Here is a 22,586-nt window from a genome sequence, read left to right on the forward strand (position 1 = left end):
TTTCGCGCGCAAGGATGCTGTGCGATTTTTGGATAGGGTCCAGGGTCTGGCGGGGAGGGAGGAGCGTAAAGAAATAACCAACCCGCGTTTAGAAATACCGCGACACGATGCAGAGCTGATACGTTATTTCTGTCAATCTCATGCTCCTATTATCCACAATCTTTTGGTTCGAATTATAATTTCACCAGCACAGATTATTCATCAACAACACTATAAATATCGGTTCGAGAAATGTTCGTATGGTTCGTCCGGCGTTAATCGTCCGTTCACAATTCGCACGACGCAGTGCTCTCGAAGTGTCAAGATTCTAGGTTATACGAGAGAATCATGCATGGAGTGAATAGATAGTGGTGTTCCATGCTAGAATCAACCATGCCATTTTTACCGCCATCTAATATTGCAGTCACGCTCTAAAATTAGTGTATCCACGTTACTAATAAAGTATGCGTATTCGTTGGCTTTTTAAATGCTGATAAAATTGTCCAATCGACGAGACTTCGTCTATTCGCGTGTAATGCTATCGAAATGCAAGTTAATAGGTGTATAGTTTGTTTATGCCACTTTCTGCAGGTACGATGTGAAAACAGCTTTATCTGTAATAGCGGTTTCCCAGCGTCCTAAGATAAGCGTATCCGCGAATTAGGATACATCAGGATATATTACGACCGCACTCGTGCAAACTCTTCATAATACATATGTTCGCGAGGATTGTAATTCATGTTAGTAGTACTTGCTATATGAAATTCTGTTTAATGACTCTAAAGCTACACATGAAACAGATCAACCTGTCAATTGAATGTAGGCTGCCTTGTTCCTATGACCACGTTAGACGATCATTTATGCTTTTTTATCGCACACTTAAGTGACTCTTACATAGGTGCTGAAGTTCATGGTAAGAACGTGTTTCCTACAACTCAGTGATTTTACGATGCTTTTCAGTCCCACACATCGAAACTTTGCATATGTCAACTAAACATTATTCGTATGTATCGATATTTTATGTTTCATTCTATTATTTGTTTCATTTGCTATAATATTTGATAGAACCGCGTTTATTTGGTAGAACGTATGCATTGAAGATCATTGACCGATTTCGAACGATCAGACTTTCTGCTATTGTACATTTTTAATTGGAAAGAAACAACTGTTTTGATGCTATTACTACGGTTACTGCCTAAACTGATATATTTAAAGATATTTTACGACACATTGAGATAATCGTTACATATGGTTTTGATTGTTGAGTTCTTATTGATAAAGTGGTTTCATTAAGTGCAATTCCTACTGTTATTATGAAGCAATAGAACATCATAAATTCCATTGTTGTACTTTAATTGTATTGCAAATTACTTTAACCATGTTAATAAGGAACAACAATGAGTAATTTTTAATTTTCTAATTTTATGATCACAGATGTCGTAATGCTACACATTAAATTTCATAATCCAGCTACCACTATATAAAATGGCAACATTTTGGTCAGGCCGACCTGGCTGGCTAGGAAAAGTAGGAATAGCATTATTAGCTACATGGCTTTTGGTATTAATCGCATCGGTATCCCATATCTTTAAGACAAATAGTTTATCAATGAACAATGACAGTCCTACAAACAAAGAAAATGCTCAACGTTTAGCTCAAATGATGAGTGATTTTGAAATTCTTAAGAGACAAAATGAAGCATTAAAAAATATAGTTTTAGGGTAAGTATGAGAAAAGTATTATCAAGAAATGTATGTTTATTTGAAGCTTGATGCAAAGAGACTGGTGATTTTATCGTTGTACAGGGTATCATTATTTTCAGAGAAAGGTCCAAACCTGTTCAAGGAGACCATCTAGGTTCGATACACGAAAAATTAGATAAAGTTTCTGTTTACGAGGATTTAGTGAACGATCAAGATAATTTTAAACATGGTATCCCTTTGCTAGAGTATGAAGAATTGAGGAGAAGGATAAGAAACAATGTACAAGAAACATGGTAAATATAATGTAAAGGACATCGCTTATACATACATTTTAAGTGTTAAGAATATTATATATAATATCTTCATTCTTGAGATAGGTATTATGTTAGTGCAGAATTAAATAAGCTTAGGAAAACAATTGATAAACCAACTTATGAGCTAAAAGAAAAAAAACTACAAGATATAATAGATAATGTTTGGGATCATAAAAAGTCTCTTATAATAGACATTGATAAATTAACAAAAGCAGATGGCTACAACGAATGGCGCAAGAAAGAAGCAAAAGATCTATCCGACCTTGTACAAAGAAGGTTCAAGGCCTTACAAAATCCTGGTGATTGTAACAAAGCGAGAAAATTGGTGTGCAGTTTAAACAAAGGCTGTGGATTTGGATGTCAGGTAGAGAAAACGACGATTTAAAAATAAGAACATGTTTGAAGGGCCTCAAATTGAATTCTTACGAATTCCAGATACATCATATTACATACTGTTTCCTGGTAGCTTATGGCACAGAACGAACACTAATAATCAAATCTAAAGGATGGCGGTATCATAAGGATGGCTGGGAATCTGTTTTTAAGCCACTCAGCGATACTTGCGTGTCTACAAATGGAGCGTCCCATGCTAATTGGCCTGGGGACCCATCTAAGCAAGTGATCTCTTTGCCAATCGTAGATAATGTTTATCCAAAGCCAAAGTTCCAACCACCAAGCGTACCTGCGGACTTAGCTCCAAGACTGGAGAAACTTCATGGACACCCGTTAGTATGGTGGGTAGGTCAAGTTCTAAAATATTTAATGCGACCTCAAGAACATGTGCAAAAGACATTAGAGGTCGCTAAGGAGAGACTCGGTTTTAAGAAGCCTATTGTTGGTGTTCACGTGAGAAGAACGGATAAAGTTGGAACTGAAGCTGCTTATCATGATATAGACGAGTACATGATCAAAGTTGAACAATATTATAATGAACTCGAGATAAAACCGGAAGTGAAGAGAGTCTTTTTAGCTAGCGACGATCCAAAAGTAATCACAACAGCAAGAAATCGTTATCCGAACTATGAAATAGTAGGGGATCAAAAAGTTGCTGAGACTGCGTCGGTTGCGAGACGATATTCGGATTCTTCCCTGCAAGGAATAATTATAGACATACATCTTTTATCAGAATCCGACTATTTAGTATGCACATTTAGCTCTCAAGTGTGTCGCGTGGCATACGAGTTGATGCAAACGTATTATCCTGATGCCTACAATCGATTTACTTCACTAGACGATATTTACTATTATGGCGGTCAAAATCCGCATCCCCATCGAGCTATTTTAGACCACAAACCAAGGAGAAGTGGGGAAATTGAACTGAAGCAAGGGGACTTAATCGAAGTATTCGGGAACCATTGGGATGGTTACTCTAAGGGATATAATACTCGAACTAGCATGAATGGTTTATTTCCTAGTTTCAAAGTAAAGAATCCCGTGGATGCTATGGATTTTCCGAAATATCCGAACGTACCGTTGCACGAAAATAAAAATGAGTAGACTCATTTTGAATCTGTAGTGATCTTGAAAACTTTCAGATTGCTTGCAAAATGATATAACTTGCCTTTGTATTCAAATTGTTGAAAGCAGTATAAAAAATTATGAATACGTATATATTTTATTACTAGCGAGTGACAGTTTTTATTTCTATAAAGTGAAACTATCGCGAGTTGTGAGACGAAGACGTATAAGTTATGTTTTATATAAATCTATTCGTTGAATTTTAAGAAGATCGTAGAACGAAATGTGCAAAATAAAATTATAGGGAATTCCGAGTAAATTTACGATCTTCTTATAAATTGAACTAACGACAGTGAGCATTTACAAAACTTCATAAGTATGCAATATACACGGAAAGTTGTTTGTGCCAATGCATTTCATTCTTAAAGAATCACACACGATGGCGAGCCAATGTTTGCATTAACTAGAAAATACATAACGAAGTCAATTTTTATATGTTGTAATTAGTAACTCTATGTCATTAGTTAATCTCACATCTCTTGATAAGAAGGCTTGCATTACGATTCATTGTCACAACGTACAATTTGTACATAAGATATGCAATATGAAAATAATGTAAATGACAGTTTTTTGATGACATTAGAGCTTATACAATACGCATAACAAATAATGCATAAATTACGTATAACAAGCATAAAATGCATAGACATCGAGCTGGGCTTGAGGCCTATCTTATAGATTTAAGAATGTTTCCTGTATACATATTGTAATATATTTTATACTATACACCAAACGCAAATGAGAATTGTTACTATATTACAAAATCTGACTTTGGTTTTTAATAAATATTTAATTCATCAAGTTTATACCCCCTTTTGATATTAACCATTAGAAAGTAATGTTAGCCAAGACAGAAATAGAAGTGAAATGTAAACATATATAGGACAGACACAGTGTATCGAATATTATGTAAGCTTGACTTCCGCATTTGTTTGTTCACTGTTTACGTTCTTTTTTTTAAATCAAACCAATACAATGAAGTTAGCGTCGAGTAGCTAAAAGCTATGTGTTGAACTAAGCAGTAGCTGAACTGATATTTATTATTAAACAGGTACATAATCATGTAATTTTAAAGTGCGCAGATAGTTTTAAAATATCAGTTCAAATTTTAACGCAGTGCGATTCAAATTTAAGGTTTCAATTATCCATAATTATTAATTCTACAAAATGTTGTACTTATTTAGAACCTAATTCGCGCTTGTCTAGAATAAATCCAACGAGTGCATTGGTATTTTCGTTTGCATGTTAAGTTTTTAAAAAATGGCTCAAATTTTTCGTATCTACAAACTCGACGTACCTGTACTAATTCGTTATTATGGGAATTACAACCATTCACAGAGGTTAGAATCCCAAAATGTATGTGTATATTTTATAGTACAATTAACTATTTTTTGAATGGAATCATATTTCTTAAAGGTCTAAAGGCAACTATTATGATATATTGAACATTTCACAAGACGCGACACAAAAGGAAATCAAAGATGCATTTATAAAAATGTCAAAGAAAGTAAGTGAGGAATTTTGTAATTGCATTAGAATTGTTTTTAGGACATATGACAAATTTAAAAACTATTAGATGCATCCTGATAGTGGTAAGGATGGAAGTCACGCAGATTTCGTGAGAATTAATGAAGCTTATTCCACATTGAGTAAACGGAACAAGAAAAGAAATTATGATATGAGTTTAAAGTATAATTATACTTACACAGAGAGTCCCCCTTATCCTGATGGTCGAAGTCGGAAAGGGTATACAGATGTGAAATCTTTTCTTTTTCAATATTTACAGTTATTAAAATTTTTGATGCAATAGAAAACATTTATTTGCAGACCATATAAAACGTATACGGACTGGGGATTCGTAGATCCTAAGGACTACAGACAACATAACTCTGCAGAAATAAGACGATCAGTTATAGGATCTATAGCTTTGATAATAATTGGAGCATTCATTCAGTTAACGTTTGTTCATAATATTATGCACAGGAATAGGCATTCAATGTTAGAAAAACAAGCGAGGTATCAAGCAGAATATGAGAGAATTAAAGAAGAAGCTAGACACAGAACATTGTATGAGCAAATACAAAATTTTAATGACAAGTATGAAAATTACCCATTCAAATGGAGTGACAAATAATTTATCATAATATGCTACAACAATGGTAGTTATTTTAAATTATTCTGCATGCTGTGATTACGTTTAACATGTAAATTTAATTCCTGAAGACATCTGTATATATTGTACAAGATTATAAATTCTGCGCACTTTATTATTATTTTAAATTATATTGTAAATTTGTACAGCTGAAACACGTATAGAGAAGCAATTTTGAAAGTGTATTTTGTTAGTCAAATAAATCAGATTGAAACATGATGAATCTCTTATATGTTACAGTTAAGTGAATTTAAAACCATACTCTCGATTTTCACTTATTTCGAGCGAGGCAAAAAGGGTTTATAGCCGATTTTATTGCATAAAAGTTCGTGTATTTCGTGTCGCATAAACTTTGAAAGGAGAAATTCTAACGTGTATATGATAATTTACAAAAAGCATAAATTACTAAATCTAAAACATGATTTGCAACTGGCTCTTTCTAAAAAGAGCACATTTATCGCTTACCACCGAACAGGGATAATACTAAAGACTATCTGAATCGAATCAGATTACTTTCTATGTAGGTATACCTTTACAAAACACAATAATCTTGAATCTATACTTTGAACATTTTCCGTATAAGACATTGTACTAATAGTATGTCGGCAATCGATCACAAGACACCCGTTTTTTCACGCAGATTGTCGCTTAATGATTTCGTACAAAAGTGATAAATAAATAAGGGGAGCTTTAGAAAAGTAGCCATCGAAAAACGTGTACGTGTGTTCTCAAGGGTGCGTTTCTCGAAGTCATTCTGGAAATTTTGGTCAAGGAGAATGTCGCGCTATTCTTCACAATTTTTTAATATATGTAACAACTCCGGCGTGCGGAAGTGCCGGTGAAAATATCGGTTTGCCCTCTTCGTCGACGTATTCCGCGTAAGGTAGCTCGTAGATTTGTTCGAAACCGAGTCTTGCGCACAGTTTTCCCGAATAGAAGGATGAACAATCAGCGCGAACAATGTGAAATCCTTTCTCCTTCCCGATTTCCCTGCAAACAAAACAATCATGAAATATCTCCGACCAAGGAGGAAACACAAGGAAAAAATATTTTTCAATTTTATATTGATTAGATTGATTAGATTAGTTGCTTTAAGACAAGCCAATTTTTTATTTTCTTATCATTTATCTATATCCCTCACCTGTCCGTAGTTAATCAACTAGGTAGAGAAAAAGCTAGAACCGCAACCATTAAAAAAATGTTCCATACACCTACATCGTTTTTTCCAGAAGGGCCTTGGCGATTCCTTTGCCCCTCCAATTGGTGTCTACGGAGATTATCCTGATCTCGAGGGTGTTCAACGCCCGCAACTGCTCGTCCCGGTTCACGTTCCTGTCCACGTAGTTCAGTAGCCTAAGGATCTTCTTGAACTTCGGGTTTTTACAGGTGACTATATATTCTGGCTCATCCTCGGTCGACGGTTCCATTTTTCCTGTGGATCAATCGAATCCGATTGATTGAAAAATACAACCGTATAAACGTCCGGGTGTGTATCCTACACGATCGTATCTACTTTGCAAAACAAAGCTGTACTCCGTCTTGAATACTAATAGGCGACGAAGTTTGCGTAACCCGTGTTGGCGAATTGGCAATGAATAAAGTTGTATGTAGAGCGCAATAATGACTCGATCAAGTATTCCGTTGCGTACGTTCAATGGGAGACATTGTTGTTAAAGTCGAGGTTCAATCACAGCTCGTCTATTTATATAATGCAGTTCAGGACGAATCATTTTTTCACACATGGTTTTGCTTTTCAGCTCGCAACTTTGCGATCTGCCCGCGACTGCTGCCTTTTTCTACCTAAAGCAGCGTCGCGTATTACGGACAGCCCTCCGAGGCCGATTCTCCCGAATCCAGGGGATCGTTTCAAAATAATCACATCTCCTACCTTCGATCTGCTTTCGCGCGAAGAATTTCCGGTTTCATCGCGGTTTCAGAAGCACCCTGTATACAATGCGCCAGTATGTTGTACAGTGAACGGCGATCGAGCATAGATTCTATTTCTAAAGGTCTCTAATTACCATAAAATATACGATGTCACGATGTTACTCGTTTGCAACGGCCGGACCTCGATTAAAGTCCCATCGGTTTCGCGCGCGTCAAATTTCAACGATCCATATCGCGCCGATCAATAACAATTACCGTGCAATCAAACGTTATCGACACTCGATCGTCGTACAGATAGGAGCGTCGAGAGTCGCCGCGATTACCAAGAAATCCGTCGATAGGTTCAATTAGCGGTTTGAATTTTTCAAACGCCTCAAGGATTCGGGCTGCGGCCACGAGTCGTTCGTTCGTTCCGTCCACTCCCATTGTTACCATTTTGTCTCTCCTTTCTTTTTGCTCCGGCGCAGCCGTGAAGCCGGTGTTTCTGATCTGAATAACGCGCGGCTAACTGGAAACGACGATAGCGTAACATAATTACCCGCGATTGCGACAACCGGTAGCGATTATTAAGTCTCGCAGTTCGCTTCGGTACTCGCATCACAATTTATGTAACGTTTGTGCGGTACCGTTTCATCGTAGGTGTGTCTGTCGCCTCCCTCGCGACCAGATTTTTACGAGATAGAGCCGGCTCGCCGGCTGTTTACGCGCGCCTCATCGTAAATATCGTTCGCCGATCTCCAAGGTCCTGGCATTCAAGATCCTCGCCTATCTGGCGCGCAAATCTATTCGAAAACGTAGACGGCAAGCCGCGTCCTTCGGCTACGAATCGTCGTCGCGCGATGCTATCCGGCTGGCGACAAAATATTCGAATCGGATGCAACATATGCAAACCGATAGAGCCGAGGTGAAATTCGTCGCCGCGGCCGATTCGTCATCGTTTCGTGCTCGCGGAACATTTTCGTTCGGCGTGTCATCGTTTCTCGTTGAGAATAACACGTTCTCGGTACCGGACCGTGTTATTAACCCAGATACATCGGGAGCCGCGTAAACAGTCCCGTGTCAGCTTGCGCGTTAACCCTTTCGGAGCCTAGCTATGCCGTTTCCCGGCCGTAATTTTTATTCCAGGCGGAAGCTATGCGAGCAACGCGGACTTCGAGCTGAAAAGATCGTTTGCAATCGTTGGCGGAAGCACGAGTAGCGATACGACTCTGCTGGTCTCAACCCTTTGCACTCGAAGCCTATTTCAACCGAAAATATAAAATAATTTTTCTAACTTACAGTATTTCTATTTTATATGAGAAAATGCATTTTATGCATACATGAAAATTGACTCTTGGCACTCGCGCAACAGTTAGGCTCTTAACAATTTATCAAAAGCAAATTTTGTTAATATCAAAATTATTCTAAAAGATGATATAACAAATGTCGAGTGCAAAGGGTTAAAACCGTCTCTGTAAAGAAAAAGCGACAGGTGAAAGGTTTTCGGTCCGTTACCATTTAGCGTGACGCCGACTATGGCTCCGCTGGTCGAGACCGCCATGAGGCTCAGGTTGTTTTCCATGGTGGAGGTGCTGCAATAGTCCTCCAACTCGAGGCAGGTGCTGTCCTCGCTTTCCGGTATCAGCTGGATCGAGTGATTAAGCGGTTCGTCCCTGAAGAAGAACCGCCTGAGGAACTTCAGTATCCTGAGTTTGTCGTCCTTCGTGACAACCTGGATGTGGTAGTCCATGCCGATGGTTCCCGGCTCCGCTGAATCCGCCAGCTGAAACAAATTCGTTCACCGCGGGTCAGGATCTCGGTCCGGGCCATTTTCAGGGATCGCCGCGTTTCCGGAAATCCGGTACGATCCGGAGTCTTTTACTGGAGCAGCTCGTGACACGGCTGAACAATGCGCGGCCGTAACCGATCGTTGAAAGTCCTCGGTAACAGTATATCTTGCGACACGAGCGCTGCAAGTATATATACATATATACGTATGGTAAATGTAACCCAATGCAACGGGAGGCTAGAACAACATTGGCTGTTTTCGCGGCGACGGGAATTGAATTAGCGCTTTCACACGCGACAATTAACGTGGCCCGTCGTCGCATCGCGCGGCATATGCCGCAATTCGCGATGCGCTCCCGTTTCAGCTGCGCTTTATCTCGATCGGTTCTCTAATGCGACCAACATGGTCGCCGTGTGGAAGTGTACGCGCGTATCGTTGATCCAGTTCCATGCAATGATTCGCAACGGCTAATAGGACCGCGTGCGGTTCCATTTTCGTTTCGTCGACAATGAGCGAAAGAATTCGCACGATCCTCGCCCGGCGATTCCTCGTTTTTCTCGTTATCGATCGAGACACGTTTTCCACGATCTAACGGGACGTTTCTAGCCGTAGCGGGCATTTACATAATTCCCCGCGAAATTGTCTGGTTACCGCAATGGCACCTGTTTATTTTCGGTTACGTCACGCCGCAGACGGATCCGGCGGACGATCAAGTTTCGCCGGTATTCCTCCCGTAATTAGCTTCCCCTAATGACCCCTCATCTCGTCTTATATCAGAGCCAGACGTGTACCGTTTCTCAATGCTATCAACGAACTTGTTCTGCTGCTCTATCAAATGACCAATTATAATTCTAATAATCGTACATTGTCTCGCACGTAATTGCCGGCGTATCGTACAATCGTTCTACCGCTTGCACGGTGCCGCGTGATTTCAGAGGCCGCCGAAGATAATTCGACATCGCCTCGAATCCCAGCGTAGAAGAAGAAGAAGATCCGTTCCTTCCTTCTCTCGCGTCGGAGGCTCGCGAAAAATTCGTGCTGGCTTACCGTGTACTTGGAGATTTTCTGGACATTGTTCGCGAAGTTCGTGCCAGCCTTGGCAACGGCGACGCGAGCCGAATTCCCGAACTCGGATGAGGTCCGCAGAGCGTCCATGATGAATATTCGGCGAGGTGTCCAACGCGATCGGTTCTACGGAAATTTCGGCGCCGGTTCGATATCGATTCGAACATCCGATGGGTCACTGAATGCAGGCGGCACCGTGGACTACGCCAATAACACACGATGCTCGTTGTTGACGTCGAGGTGGTAATCCAACACTGCGCTTTGTGATAGGACGTCGTCTGTCTTATATACGCTCTGATCAGGCAAAAGCCGTTCTTACAGGGACAGGCGAATCTAGTTTCGGAAGCTTGCAGATCGACGGGGCATTACGGTTCGAGCCCCCGCGCCCCCACCGCGTTCCCTCTTCTTCTGATATTTTTTCTATCGGAATATCAAGCGGATCGTTATATTTTTCCAAGGAAACTCCCACTTAGAAGTCGAATCGTTTAGCGGTCTCTGCATACGGTAAAAGCCGTTGGGTACGCGCGTATCTTTCGCACGCAACATTATCTCAGAAATTCGCGTATGTCGTGCATGTTTTTTTTTACATCGTTCGAAAGCCCTGCTTCTCCTCTGCCAAACACGTTCTGGAGTTTTTTAATTTCGCCGAGCATTTCGACCGGGAAAATTGAATATACTCGCCGCGTTCTTCTGCTTCGATGTAGCCGGGACCTTCAAAATCCGTTTGAAAATCCGAAGTTCTCGTTTCGAAAATTACTTTTGCGTTCGCTTCGATGTAATACCTAGAGCCTCACGTAAATTTCACAGTTCTAGGGCTATCCTTTTCAGGACATATCTTGCACAGTACGAGCCTTTTGCTCGGATCTGCGCTCTTGCGAATTCTGTATCGCACTTTGTTGATTTTTTTATTTGCCTCCAAACGCTCCGTTATTTTGACTATTAAGAGCAATTAAGAATCTTTACCCCTTTAAATATATTCGAATTCATTATCTTGCTATCTGTTTCCTATTTACCTGCTATATCTTATTATTTTTCTTTACTTCGTGTTACACCTTGTGTTACTTTTGTCTGGTTTGTCATCTTTTTGCATCACCGTCGCACATCTATGATTATACTTGTAATGGTAAAACTTCCTTCCGTCGATTGAAATCAATTGAAATGAAATGAAAATCATAATAAGAAATATTTTCTAAAAGCGATTATTACGATTGCCGTGTGTTTAAGCAGCGCTCATGCGTGGCCGAAAAATCGGTCGATCAAGTACCAGGTAGATAAATCGTCGGGCAAATCGTGTCGTCTCGCGTTCCCGATGGCCGAGGCCAAGTCCCACGGTAATTCACGCTGGACAGAACAGTGCCGAGAGAAGATTTAATGATCTCGAGAGATTTGTACCGTGCCTTGTACCGGCTTTATCATTTCATATCGCTGGATGTAAATGAAACGAGCGTCGGAGATTGAAAATGCGCCGGGAACACGTTCGGCTTCGCTTGCCACACGCGATCGGCAACGATACACGTTAATAGAAAACTGAAAATAATAAAGGGGGGAAAATTATTAGCCGAGCGTTTCCATCGCATTATATCGGTGGATCCTGGCGCACGTCCGTACGATGATAGTCGAGAAGCGCGTGCTATTAAACGAGCCGCGTATCCTCGAAGCTGTTCTTGCTCGAAGGTGACACGCGCAAAGGAATCGTCGTATCTTTTTCAATCGGCGTCATCGTCGATAATTGCCGGAGGCAGGACTGCGTGCGGCGTCGGGTCAGTCGCGACCCGCGCAGAAATCCCTTTAGCTCGTCACGAGAAGGGAACAACGCGTCGACGATTGGGAAACACGATTTCGAACATCGGCCGAAGAATATTGTTTCTCGATCGGCAAGTGAACCGGCGCTCGACGGAGAGAAGGGTTAATTAGTCCGTAGCCGTCGATTAATGATCGCAACAATTATATTCCCCGGAAGATGCAGGTGTTCCGATGTGGCTCAATCATCGTCGCGATTCCCGCGATACATTATACAAGAGGAATCGCGGATGATCTTTCGAGCAGCCTCGGCGATTCGTTGTTCGAGTTCAGCGCACACGTCGGACCCGATCTCGAAAAATATCTCCCCGGCGTATTTAATCGGCTCTTCCGGGTACACCGAAAACCGATTAACCTCGCCACTGCGCGTCCGTTTCGGAAAATCACCGGGAGAACCGTTCCGCGAATCCTCTAGCCGCGGCGCGCGCTCCTTCAATCGATTCGTTTGCATAAAATGAAAAGTCGATTCCGTTGTATTAGGATGCAAATTGGGGACGTCGATTGCCACGGCTCGCGGCTGAATATCGAATGGCCGCCGCTGCTACTCGCTCGTTGAAATTGAAAGTCAAGACACCTGTTATGGACTTTTCTACCGATACTTTCGTTACTCCGCTCTCAAATTACCATCGATACACCGTCAAATGCGATACAGTCGACCGGGGAAAATATTCCCGACAGAAATAGATAGCCGAGAGAACAGCGGAAAAGAAATTAGTATAGGGTGTTTTGCAACTGCCAGGACAACCGGATAAGGGGTTGATTCTGCGTCAAAAAATAAGTCGGAGATATAGAATACATTTTTTTTTCACTCGGGATTTCGTTTTAGAAATTTTTATTTCATTACTCTTCGCCACTCTCTCCAGACCTGTCGCCGCTGGATTTTTATTTCTGGAGTCTATATATAGAGTCTATCTTGAGTCTATCTTGTACACCGATGATATATCGAATATTAAACAGTAAAAAGAAGGAATTATTACAGCGTTGGAAAAACTGGAATTGCAAAACAACACTTTAGCAAACGTATGTAGAAATTTAATTTGAAGAGAAGAATTAATGAAACTGATCTAAAAATTCGATGAGATTTGTCACGATATTTTCGAAAACGCAGTCCCCCGATGAAGAAAAATTGACTCTATATTTTCAACTTACTTTTTAATGTAGAATCAGCCCCTACCCGGTTCTACCACCAGATACACGGCACCCTGTACAAAGCGATCGATAAACGAGCGAGGAGAGAGAGGTCGTTGAACCGATCCAAGGTGGATCATCGCCAGCAGCGAAACCGGATTCGGCAACCGGACCCCGGCGATGATAGTTCATTCCCTCCGAAATTATGCAATTCGGTCGAATTGTAACGAAAGACAGAACGTGATCCAGACCGGTCACGGAACTATCGTCGATCTAAGCTGGCGAAGGTCGGCGAAGAGAACCGTGGCCATACCTTAGCTGGCATTCAATGACATCGAGTCGCGGCGCTCCTGATTATCGAGCGTCGAACTAAATGCCCACTAAATTAACTCTGTTGTCGTTAATTTTTTTCTCGTTCTATTCTATTTTTTTTTCTCGAGCTATCGGCCGGAACTAATAGTCGTTTCATTTCACAGCGCTCGTTCGGTTCTTGATCCATTCTTTTTCGTAACGAGTCTCCCGTCGTTTTTTCGCCAGAGTCCTTTGCGGCGACGCGGTGCAATGAGAACACGATCGCCGCGTTCGCAGCCTCTCATCCCGAGGCCCGACGAACGGTCGCAGAGTGAAGTCACTCGGAGATCCTTTCGAACCGGATCCTGCGGCGGGCGCCCAACGCTCGCCACTTCCGCGATGGAGCTGACCTTTCCTCGCATCGTGCTCCTTATCGCAGCTCTTTAATCGTCAATTTAACCAGCGAACGCTAAACGCGACTATTGTATGTCGCTTTATAACAATGCCAAGACCGGATTTATTTAAGCTTCCTTTGATTTATATTATAATCAGGTCTTTTGCGCAACATAAAAATTGTCTGCATCGATTGCGAGGCGCAAAGATCGAACAGCGAGTTAATTCTTTCTTTAATCATTTTATTAGATTAAAAATAATGGACCGACATTTTGAAATGCTTTGAATCTTTATACTAACTCGAATCTAACTTGGATCTTTATACCATCTTTATACTTTAAAATTACAGCTACTTTATTGCGTAAAAGAAAGCCTGATCATAATATATACTTCGACGAAGAAGCGTGCCTGAAAATTCCTCCGAGAAATATTCTCACAACGTCAGAAACTGTAAAAGAAAAAGATCAGAAACCTGTCATTTCGACTGCTTTGGCAGCACTCTAGTGTCAAACACGACGTCGTGGCTCGTCGCGCTAAATCGAGAACACGAGTATCGTTTCTCGACGAAAGTGATCCTAATCGGTCGCGACAAACTGGAAGCCTCGGTCCCTCTTCTACAGAAGCTGCCAGCGATCATTCCGGATCGATGGTTCGCCTATCGTTAGCCTGGCAGGTAGACTCTTCGACCGTGACCCCTTGCGCCGGCAACCGATTTATAGTAGGACAGGCGGAGAGAAGCGTCCTGAAAGGTTCGCAGGATTGATTCACCGTCGGCGATTAATTAAAAAAGTTATTATTGGCGGGCACGTCACCGTAAGCCTGCCGCTTTGACAGGCAGTCACGTTTCCGATAGATATAATTATTCATCGCGGAGCGGTCTGTGCTCGTCGCGGATCTGGGCTCGCTTGGAAAGGCGCAGAAGGATACGAGTGTATCGAATGCGCTCGGTTATTTAACGCACGAACCGAGCAACTTAAGCTGGGTTAAGTTACCAAGTGGAGAGGGAAAGAGAGAGAGAGAGAGAGAGAGACCAGACTCCGTCGGGTTTCGACGAGAAACGGATCGGCGGTACTTTTCGAATAAATTGACGGAAACGGCGCGAGAGAACCGGTGTGTAAATCGGTTGCGCGGGGCGGCTAAATTACAGCACCGACGCGATTTTCAACGGTGAAGGAAACTGTTCTAATTTAATCCGCGCGATTAAGTCGCCAGTCCAATTCATTAGCTCTCCCGGCTCTCCTGTTATCGCCGCGAATTTTCCACCGTCGGCGTTCGTCCGCTCGTCGCGCGCGCGCCGCCGCCTCCTCGTTTCTTTCGATGTTTCCTATCGTTCGACCGTTTAGTTTTCATAATTCCCGACGATTCCTTCGTCGATAGCCGCTCGACCGTTGATATGCTTTAGCGTGCCGTGACGTAACCACCCGCCCGTTAACAGATCCCGATACATGCTACACGTGTACGCAAATGATCGCAGAGCCGAGCGTGACGGAGGCGGTGCCAGTTCCGCAACCGGCAAACCAATCGGAACAAAGTACACCTTCGCCGGCATTAAATCCGTAGCGGATAATGAAATGCAAGTTATCGCCTCGAGGTGAGCCCGTGAATAAATCGACGTCGTTTTAAGAAGTTACGAGCCATACAAGCTGTCGGCCATTCCTTCCTTCTCGGCCGTTCGAATCCTTAACGCGTCCTTTTCGCGGAACGTTTTAAGGCCACCGCGAGAGCCGAGAGGGAAAAGAAACGAAAAGGCGGAGAAAAAAATAGAATGGAATAAAGGAAGTTCTCCGATCGGATCGGCGGCGACCTCGACCAAAAAAAAATTCAGTTCGGCTCGGTGTTTCCTGCACATCCGAGCAGACGGCGACGCGTTCGCGCGACCGTCCGCGAGCAATAGTCGCGCGGCTCCGAGGGACACGCCACCGGTGCTCCATTATTCCCGATCTCCTTGGAATAAACAATGCTACGCGGTCGCCGCAATAAATCGAATCGTCGACAGATATGTCCGCCGCATTTAATTACCATTAAACCGCCCCTACCGTCACTTGCTGTCGAGCCGAGAGCCGCGCGCCGCGGCGAGACCGATCCGCGCGAACAAATTCTCCGCTGGATACGCCTTCGCGAAACCGATCCCATTGTACCGACCTTACGCTGTGCCGTTACGACGACCGCTTTCCTCAAGTACAACCTGTTCCACGAAGAAAACCGCGCATGATTTATCGCCCGATGAGGTCCGCAACTTCGTCGCAGGCCCGCGACGATGATCGCGGGACTCTTGCGAAACTCGCGCGTCCTTCGACACCCTCTTAACCAGTTACCTGTATCCGACGAGTATACTCGTCGCGAAGAAATGACGATACATTTTGTGCCGTGACCTGCATACTCGTCGCGCGTAATTTGCCGGTTGAGTCGCAATTTTAGCGAAAACTAAACTATATTCGCGAATTTTAACCTTTTCACTGCGCATTTAGCTTTTACGGACGACAACGGTACGTGCATCTTATTTGCCATCTCGTACTGGTCATCTCACCTACGCATACTTACGAGTATATCAACGGCTGATGCATTTTCCAGTTCTACATAATTTTACTTAGCTTGTGAAAGCAATGCGAATACGCGGCTAGATCGGTAAATGACATATCGTAAATACGCGTCAGCAGCAGTGAGAAGGTTAAGATGTTCTGAATACGGTAAATTCTTCCTAATTGATGCTCAGATTGTGCACAAAAATGGACAATTTGGAAAGAGGCGATAGGATTGTTCGAGCTTCGCGGCTCATTTTTATAATTGCCGAATGTCAATAATTATAAAAATGAGGTGCAAGGCTCGAATAATCATACCTCATCTTCCCAACTGTCCATTTTTGTTTCCAAGCTGAGCGTCAATTAGGGAGAATTTACTGTACAGTAATGTCTCCCTAATTGACGCTCAGATTGTGCACAAAAATGGACAATTTGGAAAGAGGCGATAGGATTGTCCGAGCTTCGCGGCTCATTTTTATAATTGCCGATTGTCAATAATTATAAAAATGAGGTGCAAGGCTCGAATAATCGTACCTCATCTTCCCAACTGTCCATTTTTGTTTCCAAGCTGAGCGTCAATTAGGGAGAATTTACTGTACAGTAATGTCTTCCTAATTGACGCTCAGATTTGCGCACAAAAATGGACAATTTGCAAAAAATGCACAAAAATGGGCAGAGGAGATACGATTATTCGAGCCTTGCGGCTCGTTTTTATAGTTGTTGACAATTCGTAACTATAAAAACAAACCGCAAGGCTCGAATAATGGTATCTCCTCTTCCCAAATTGTCCATATCTGTGGACAATCTGAGCGTCAATTAGAGAGACATTACTGTATTCGTAGGCCAATGCGAAGTCAAACGAACAAATCGAAAGTGTCTCGGTTAGGCAGTGTACTCGTTATCGTTTACTTTTCGCGACACATTTTAGGCAGGCACTTTTCAAAGCGATCGCAATCATTATCAACTAACTGGTTAATTGATTTCAACGTCGCGCGAATGATTCATTTCGTGGGAAGACGTCGCGCTTCTTATAACTGTATTCCGCGAAGCCACCGAATCGCACTCGCAACAATGAATTAGCATGAAACGCTCGAGATTCGTGCGGCATCGTGGTAAAGCCGAAGAGACGTCACGCGAAAATAGCGGAATCTTATCAATGAAAATTGTATCATTTCGCTTGCCGGTTTCTTCGCGAGAATCGCCTCGACGGAACCCCGGGACAGACGGGCAGAAGGGTGCCGTAGGGGTAGACAGGTTGTAACCGCGGGCACGTTCATCGGAGATAGCGTTTTCGTTGATGACTTTTTTCCCCGCCGCGCGTGTCCCGTTGGTGTCGCAAGGGTTAATGCGTACGGTAATTGAGCAATTAAAATTGCAAAAGACAGTCACATTTCTCAAATAACCAGGCGAGAGTGCGGCGGAAGGGGTAAAGACTGGTTGGACGTACAAAAACAAGGAAATACATACGTCGCACCCGACTGCGTTTCGCTTAAATCGCGCCGCGAGTCGAGTGCACATGACAATCACTTAAGCATCGGCGGGGAAAAGAAAGGAACGCGAATAGCCGTTCCTGAGAACGCGGTTTACGTAAATTATCGCCGTGATATCTCGCCGGACCATTTTTCTGCCCCGGTCTCGCTCGGAACGGAATCGAGAAAACATCGGCGTTCGCGTTTTCTGTGCGAACGAGGCTCGGAATTGAAAAAAATCTCTACCCCCCGACGGGGCGGCTGCGATCGCCGTGTATTCGATCGGACGGTATCGCTGCAATCGAGGCTAATCTCGTTTAGCGTTCGTTCGAGCCCGGTGCTCGCGCTCGCTTCAGAGTTCGTATCCGAGCGTGTCCGATGGGAAACTCTCACGGAAGGAAATCGGGGTACGATTATCCGGTAGAAACATGGTCGCTGGTCGCGTAGCTCGCCCTGCAGTGCCCGAGATTGCAATATCAATACCATCGTCTTTACAAGCTCGCCTTTAACGGACTGTGTTCGGGGTATACCTCGCATCAAACTTTTACGATCGCTCTGCGTTTTAATAATAAAATAATTGTCTTTTCACCGGAGTATCCTGAAGGTGAAACGAATCTGGTTTCCATGGCCTCGATACATCCAATTCGCAGGGGATCGTGAGGCAAATTCGACGAGATGTCAAAGTGAGAGAGAGAGAGAGAGAGAAAGAGAGAGAAAAAGGGAGAGAGAGAAAGAACGCGAAGAGACAATAAAGTTAACGAAGATCGATAGAGAGTTCTGAAACGTTACTAGTATCTGTCGACTGGAACGACTCGACCCTCGGTCCCGGCGAGTAGCATCATCCCCCTTCGGGCAAGACGGGCGGGCCGCACAATGGAAAAGTCTCGGTCAGCTGACAGGCCAGGTGACGGGTTCACACTTGCGATCGATGTACGCAGCAGGCAGGTCGAATGAAATCGAGGCAGGTATTCGATGATTGCGCGAAAACCCCCCGCCGGCCCCCCGGCCCGACAGTCCGTTGTCTTTGCCTGTCGCCTGTACGTGACACTCGGCGAGCACGGCCTCGCGAATCCAGATACCGGATACCTCGAAGCGGCGAGGTCCGATGCAGCGATGCGAATGCACCTAGAACATTTCTCGATGCTTCGCGAGCAACGATGCCTCTCGCCCGAAACCCGAAAATTCCCCGTCTTCGAGAACGTCCGTCGGTTCCCCGAAACCGGTCCTTCCACATTTTCGTTCGTCTCGCCGTCGCCCAACGTCGGGGAACTATAAATAGACTTCCAAATTGTACGAAAACGATCTACGCGTCTCGTCGCCGTCGCTGATTAATCTGTCGCGGCTCTTTACACCGTGGGTCTTCGAATCCATTCACGGCACGGTAAATTCTCTGGAATTGTTCCCGAGCTTCCAAACAGAAATGAACAATTTGGGAAGAGGGGATACGATTATCCGAGCCCCGCGGCTCGTTTTTATAGTTGCCGATTTTCAACAATCGAGCCGTTTATTTTGACAGTGGCATAAGTCACTTTTTTAATACCGTTCAATCGCAATTAGTGTTACCATGAACTCGATTGTTTTGAAAAAGTGACTTACGCCACTTTCAAAATAAACGGCTCGATTATAGAAACGAGCCCGAATCGTCCAGTTTCGTTCACAAGCTCAGGGACAATTTCAGGGGATTCGCCGCAGATTCGATTCTCATAGATTATCCACTAACTCCAGGAGCAATTCGGAGGAACTCGGCGGAGTCTCGGATCTCGCGACGAACAGCTTGCTGCGCTCGAAGTGTACCCGGAACACGTGCACACCTCCGAAAGCAGAGTACCCGTGTAACTCGAACTGCATGCTGACTAGCGCAAGACGATCGTTGCACACTAGCCGAGGCGGCAAAGTCCGCGCAATAATCGTGCGTAACCTTTGACTAGCAATCGTCGCTACCGATACGGACTGCGTGAGCGCTCGTCGCCGTTATCGCCGGTTCTACGACACAATTAGACGTTTCGCATGCACAGTTGCAAACGACGACGACGGCTCCCCGGATAGGGCGGGGACACCTGGGGATCAATCCGAGAGCAAGCCGAGATTTCCGACGCGGCCGTTGAAAGAGATAAAGCGGCTCGCCGGAGCAACGGCTGGCTCGATGAAAGCGCAATTTCATTTCCACGGGCGAGGTAAGGCACACGCTCGCCGCTATTCCCGTGGAAGATGCGCCACCGATTCGTCCGAGAATAGCAGCGGGAGGAGGATCGAGGCGTGCACAGTGGCACTGTCGTCGGTATATTTACATCGTGTCGACGCGGCGGGATCGAAAAACTGGGTCTCCTTTGGCCAAAGAATCTTCGCCGGTCGGCGAAACGTTCGTCTTTGGACACGTCCGTCTCTCGCCGATCCAATAAATCCGGTGATCGGATTATCGTATAACACGCGAACAAATCGATTTATCGTTACGCCGAAGGAAGAAAGTTGCACCGATGGAAGAGAGCCAGTACGGGCCGGCGTGGCTCCCAACAATGTTCGAGGGACGGTGTTGTCGCGAGTTGACGCGACGAACCGGGGGACCTCGAGCGGAATATTACACGAAGCCCGAGGAAATGTGTTTATCTGCGGATGTGGCTATCATAGGCCAACGGTATACGGTATCCCCTATGGGGCTGTGGACCGTGGCGCGCGACATATCGCGACAGTGACGACGAGAGAAGCGGTCGGTGGTGGACGAAATAGCCGCGTCCCACTTACCTGGGAGAACCAACGAATCTCGACCGGGCCTCTGTTCCCTCTATAGGTTTTCGACGATTCGAAAGAACGAAACCGCGGCCGCGTCGTCCCCTTCGGTCTATCGCCAACTACGCACTGCGAACAACGGAGGACAAAGTTCGCGCAATAGGGTAGGGTCATTACCATCCGGCAACGTAATATCCCTTCGGCGACGAGCCGTGGAAAGGGTAACCCCGAATCTATTTTCCCATTGAATTTGATTAGATAGCGAGATCCGAGGCCCGTTGGTAAATCAGGCCTTCGTCTCTTCTACGAGCTTGCGGCACGGCAGCAGCATCCACTGCCCCTCTGTTGACCCTAACAACATTAACCAATTCAATGCTAGGCGGATCAACCGCGTCGATGGCATTCAACTTCTAAATCGCTGGCCGGCCAGCGTGATTAGAATTTCTCGCGGAAATCTCAATTGCTCGGCTCGAAACTACCGGGATCTACGAGGGTCTGGATGGACCTAGGGCGATCTAGAGGGTGATCCTGAGGGTGGGGGAACGCGGGCTCGGATCCCCGTTTAGGTGTCAATTGTGAACGGTTTCACGTTCGCGCGCGCGTCGATAGCTGCACGTATCGTTGATCGGCGGCCTCATAAAAAATTCAACGTTCCATCCGGCGCGACGTCGTCGATCGTTTATTGGCATTCCCGCCCCGGTGGCTCGATCAGATAAATTATCGCGATCGCTTAATCGGCGCCGGCCGCGCGTGGACCACCCGGCGGCGGACACCTTTGCCGCGAGTAACTGCCGCAGTTACGGTAGCAATTACTTACCTGCGAACTGCGAGAGTGTAATTAGAAAACGATTCCGAGCACCGTGCCGGAGCGCGCGGACTCCGCGCTCCGCGCGTCCAATAAATCTCCCCGCTTCGCAAGGAACACCGGACGTCGGCGACGATTTCACGCGGGCATCCGTTAAACGATCAAGACGTTCGACGCGGCTTTTCTCTCTTTTTGCCGGGTAATCGAATGCCAGACGAAATTTAATTACAGCTGTCGCGGTGCGCTCTGGTTCAACCGCGCGGAACGCGGGGCGTCGTTTGCGTGCCTCGCCGTGGAGATTTACGATCGAACCGTGATCCACGGCAGCTTCGTGCACGACAGAAACCAATCACGGTGACGAGATGATCGATCTGCGTATCATCGGTCGCGTTTCGACTTCAATAACAATCGATCAACCTGCGGAGAGCCTTCCGAGCGCGATGGCTTTCGGTGCGCTACCTGTTTCGCGTCGTATTTTTCTTTTAGAATTATTATTATGTCATTATTCTTGTTATTATTATTATTCCGCCCGAGCGTTACGAAGGTAAGGTTACAAATATAAACATCGCACGGTTGCGTAATTCGACCATGTTGTAAGGAGGTTTGCAAGGCATCGTTTAGGCGGCGCGATTTCGTCGCGTAGACGAAGAAAACACGAGTGGCGAAATCGGACAATTAGAACAGCGATCGTCATTGAGCAGTCTCGGTTAAACTCCGGCGATCTCTTTCGCGGCAGAACCTTCGTTAGCGCTTCTTCGTCATCGATAAATTCCTTACAAGAGAAAAAATATGAATATCGATTGTATATTTAGTAAGCTAAACCTTGCATATTAATACCCGTTTTATCGTGCACGATGCGTAATTTTGTAGCTCTGTCACATCGATTTTCTTCTCCTGTAAACTTCGTTCTCTATCCCGACTTAAACAGACGTTTTTCTCCGCATCGTTTACCAATAAACTAAGATAACGAAGCGATAAAAAAAGAAAACGAACGTTCGGGCTCGAAATTGTTCGCAACGAGTCCGACACGATGCCGCATCGCAACGGGTTCAATTCTCAGTTGAAGCGTTT

The 22,586-nt window shown here is 44.6% G+C and overlaps 3 protein-coding genes across 9 annotated transcripts; 2 read left to right on the top strand and 1 right to left on the bottom strand.

Annotated features, from left to right (window-relative positions):
- The first annotated feature begins 478 nt into the window (after positions 1-478).
- On the top strand, positions 479-4,320 carry FucT6 (alpha-(1,6)-fucosyltransferase 8). Of its 2 annotated transcripts, none has more exons than XM_033469616.2 (5): positions 479-982; positions 1,414-1,700; positions 1,802-1,975; positions 2,060-2,360; positions 2,432-4,320. In XM_033469616.2, the coding sequence occupies exons 2-5, from the start codon at positions 1,465-1,467 to the stop codon at positions 3,491-3,493; spliced, it is 1,773 nt and encodes a 590-aa protein (XP_033325507.2). In that variant the 5' UTR covers positions 479-982; positions 1,414-1,464; the 3' UTR covers positions 3,494-4,320. The 2 variants fall into 2 exon arrangements, with proteins under 2 accessions (XP_033325507.2, XP_033325505.2); XM_033469614.2 differs by having other exon boundaries at positions 479-892.
- Positions 4,321-4,504: 184 nt separating this feature from the next.
- LOC117220019 (uncharacterized) lies at positions 4,505-5,885 on the top strand. Of its 2 annotated transcripts, none has more exons than XM_033469641.2 (4): positions 4,505-4,870; positions 4,931-5,021; positions 5,091-5,260; positions 5,342-5,885. In XM_033469641.2, coding segments are annotated over exons 1-4 (570 nt in total). In that variant the 5' UTR covers positions 4,505-4,868; the 3' UTR covers positions 5,649-5,885. The 2 variants fall into 2 exon arrangements, with proteins under 2 accessions (XP_033325532.2, XP_033325531.2); XM_033469640.2 differs by having other exon boundaries at positions 4,506-4,854.
- Positions 5,886-5,976: 91 nt separating this feature from the next.
- On the bottom strand, positions 5,977-20,899 carry LOC117220017 (arylalkylamine N-acetyltransferase 1). 5 transcript variants are annotated; one of them, XM_033469630.2, is made up of 4 exons: positions 20,726-20,899; positions 9,048-9,315; positions 6,882-7,098; positions 5,977-6,656 (listed from the first exon to the last, which is right to left on the bottom strand). In XM_033469630.2, exons 1-4 carry the CDS (start codon positions 20,888-20,890, stop codon positions 6,458-6,460), a joined length of 849 nt encoding a protein of 282 aa, XP_033325521.2. In that variant the 5' UTR covers positions 20,891-20,899; the 3' UTR covers positions 5,977-6,457. The 5 variants fall into 5 exon arrangements, with proteins under 5 accessions (XP_033325521.2, XP_033325528.1, XP_033325529.1 ...); XM_033469637.2 differs by lacking the exon at positions 20,726-20,899 and adding an exon at positions 20,275-20,496; XM_033469638.2 differs by lacking the exon at positions 20,726-20,899 and adding an exon at positions 18,776-19,146.
- Between the last annotated feature and the right edge of the window lie 1,687 nt (positions 20,900-22,586).

This window comes from Megalopta genalis, chromosome 10 (assembly GCF_051020955.1).
Source record: "Megalopta genalis isolate 19385.01 chromosome 10, iyMegGena1_principal, whole genome shotgun sequence".
In the NCBI taxonomy this organism is placed as follows: Eukaryota; Metazoa; Arthropoda; class Insecta; order Hymenoptera; family Halictidae; genus Megalopta; species Megalopta genalis.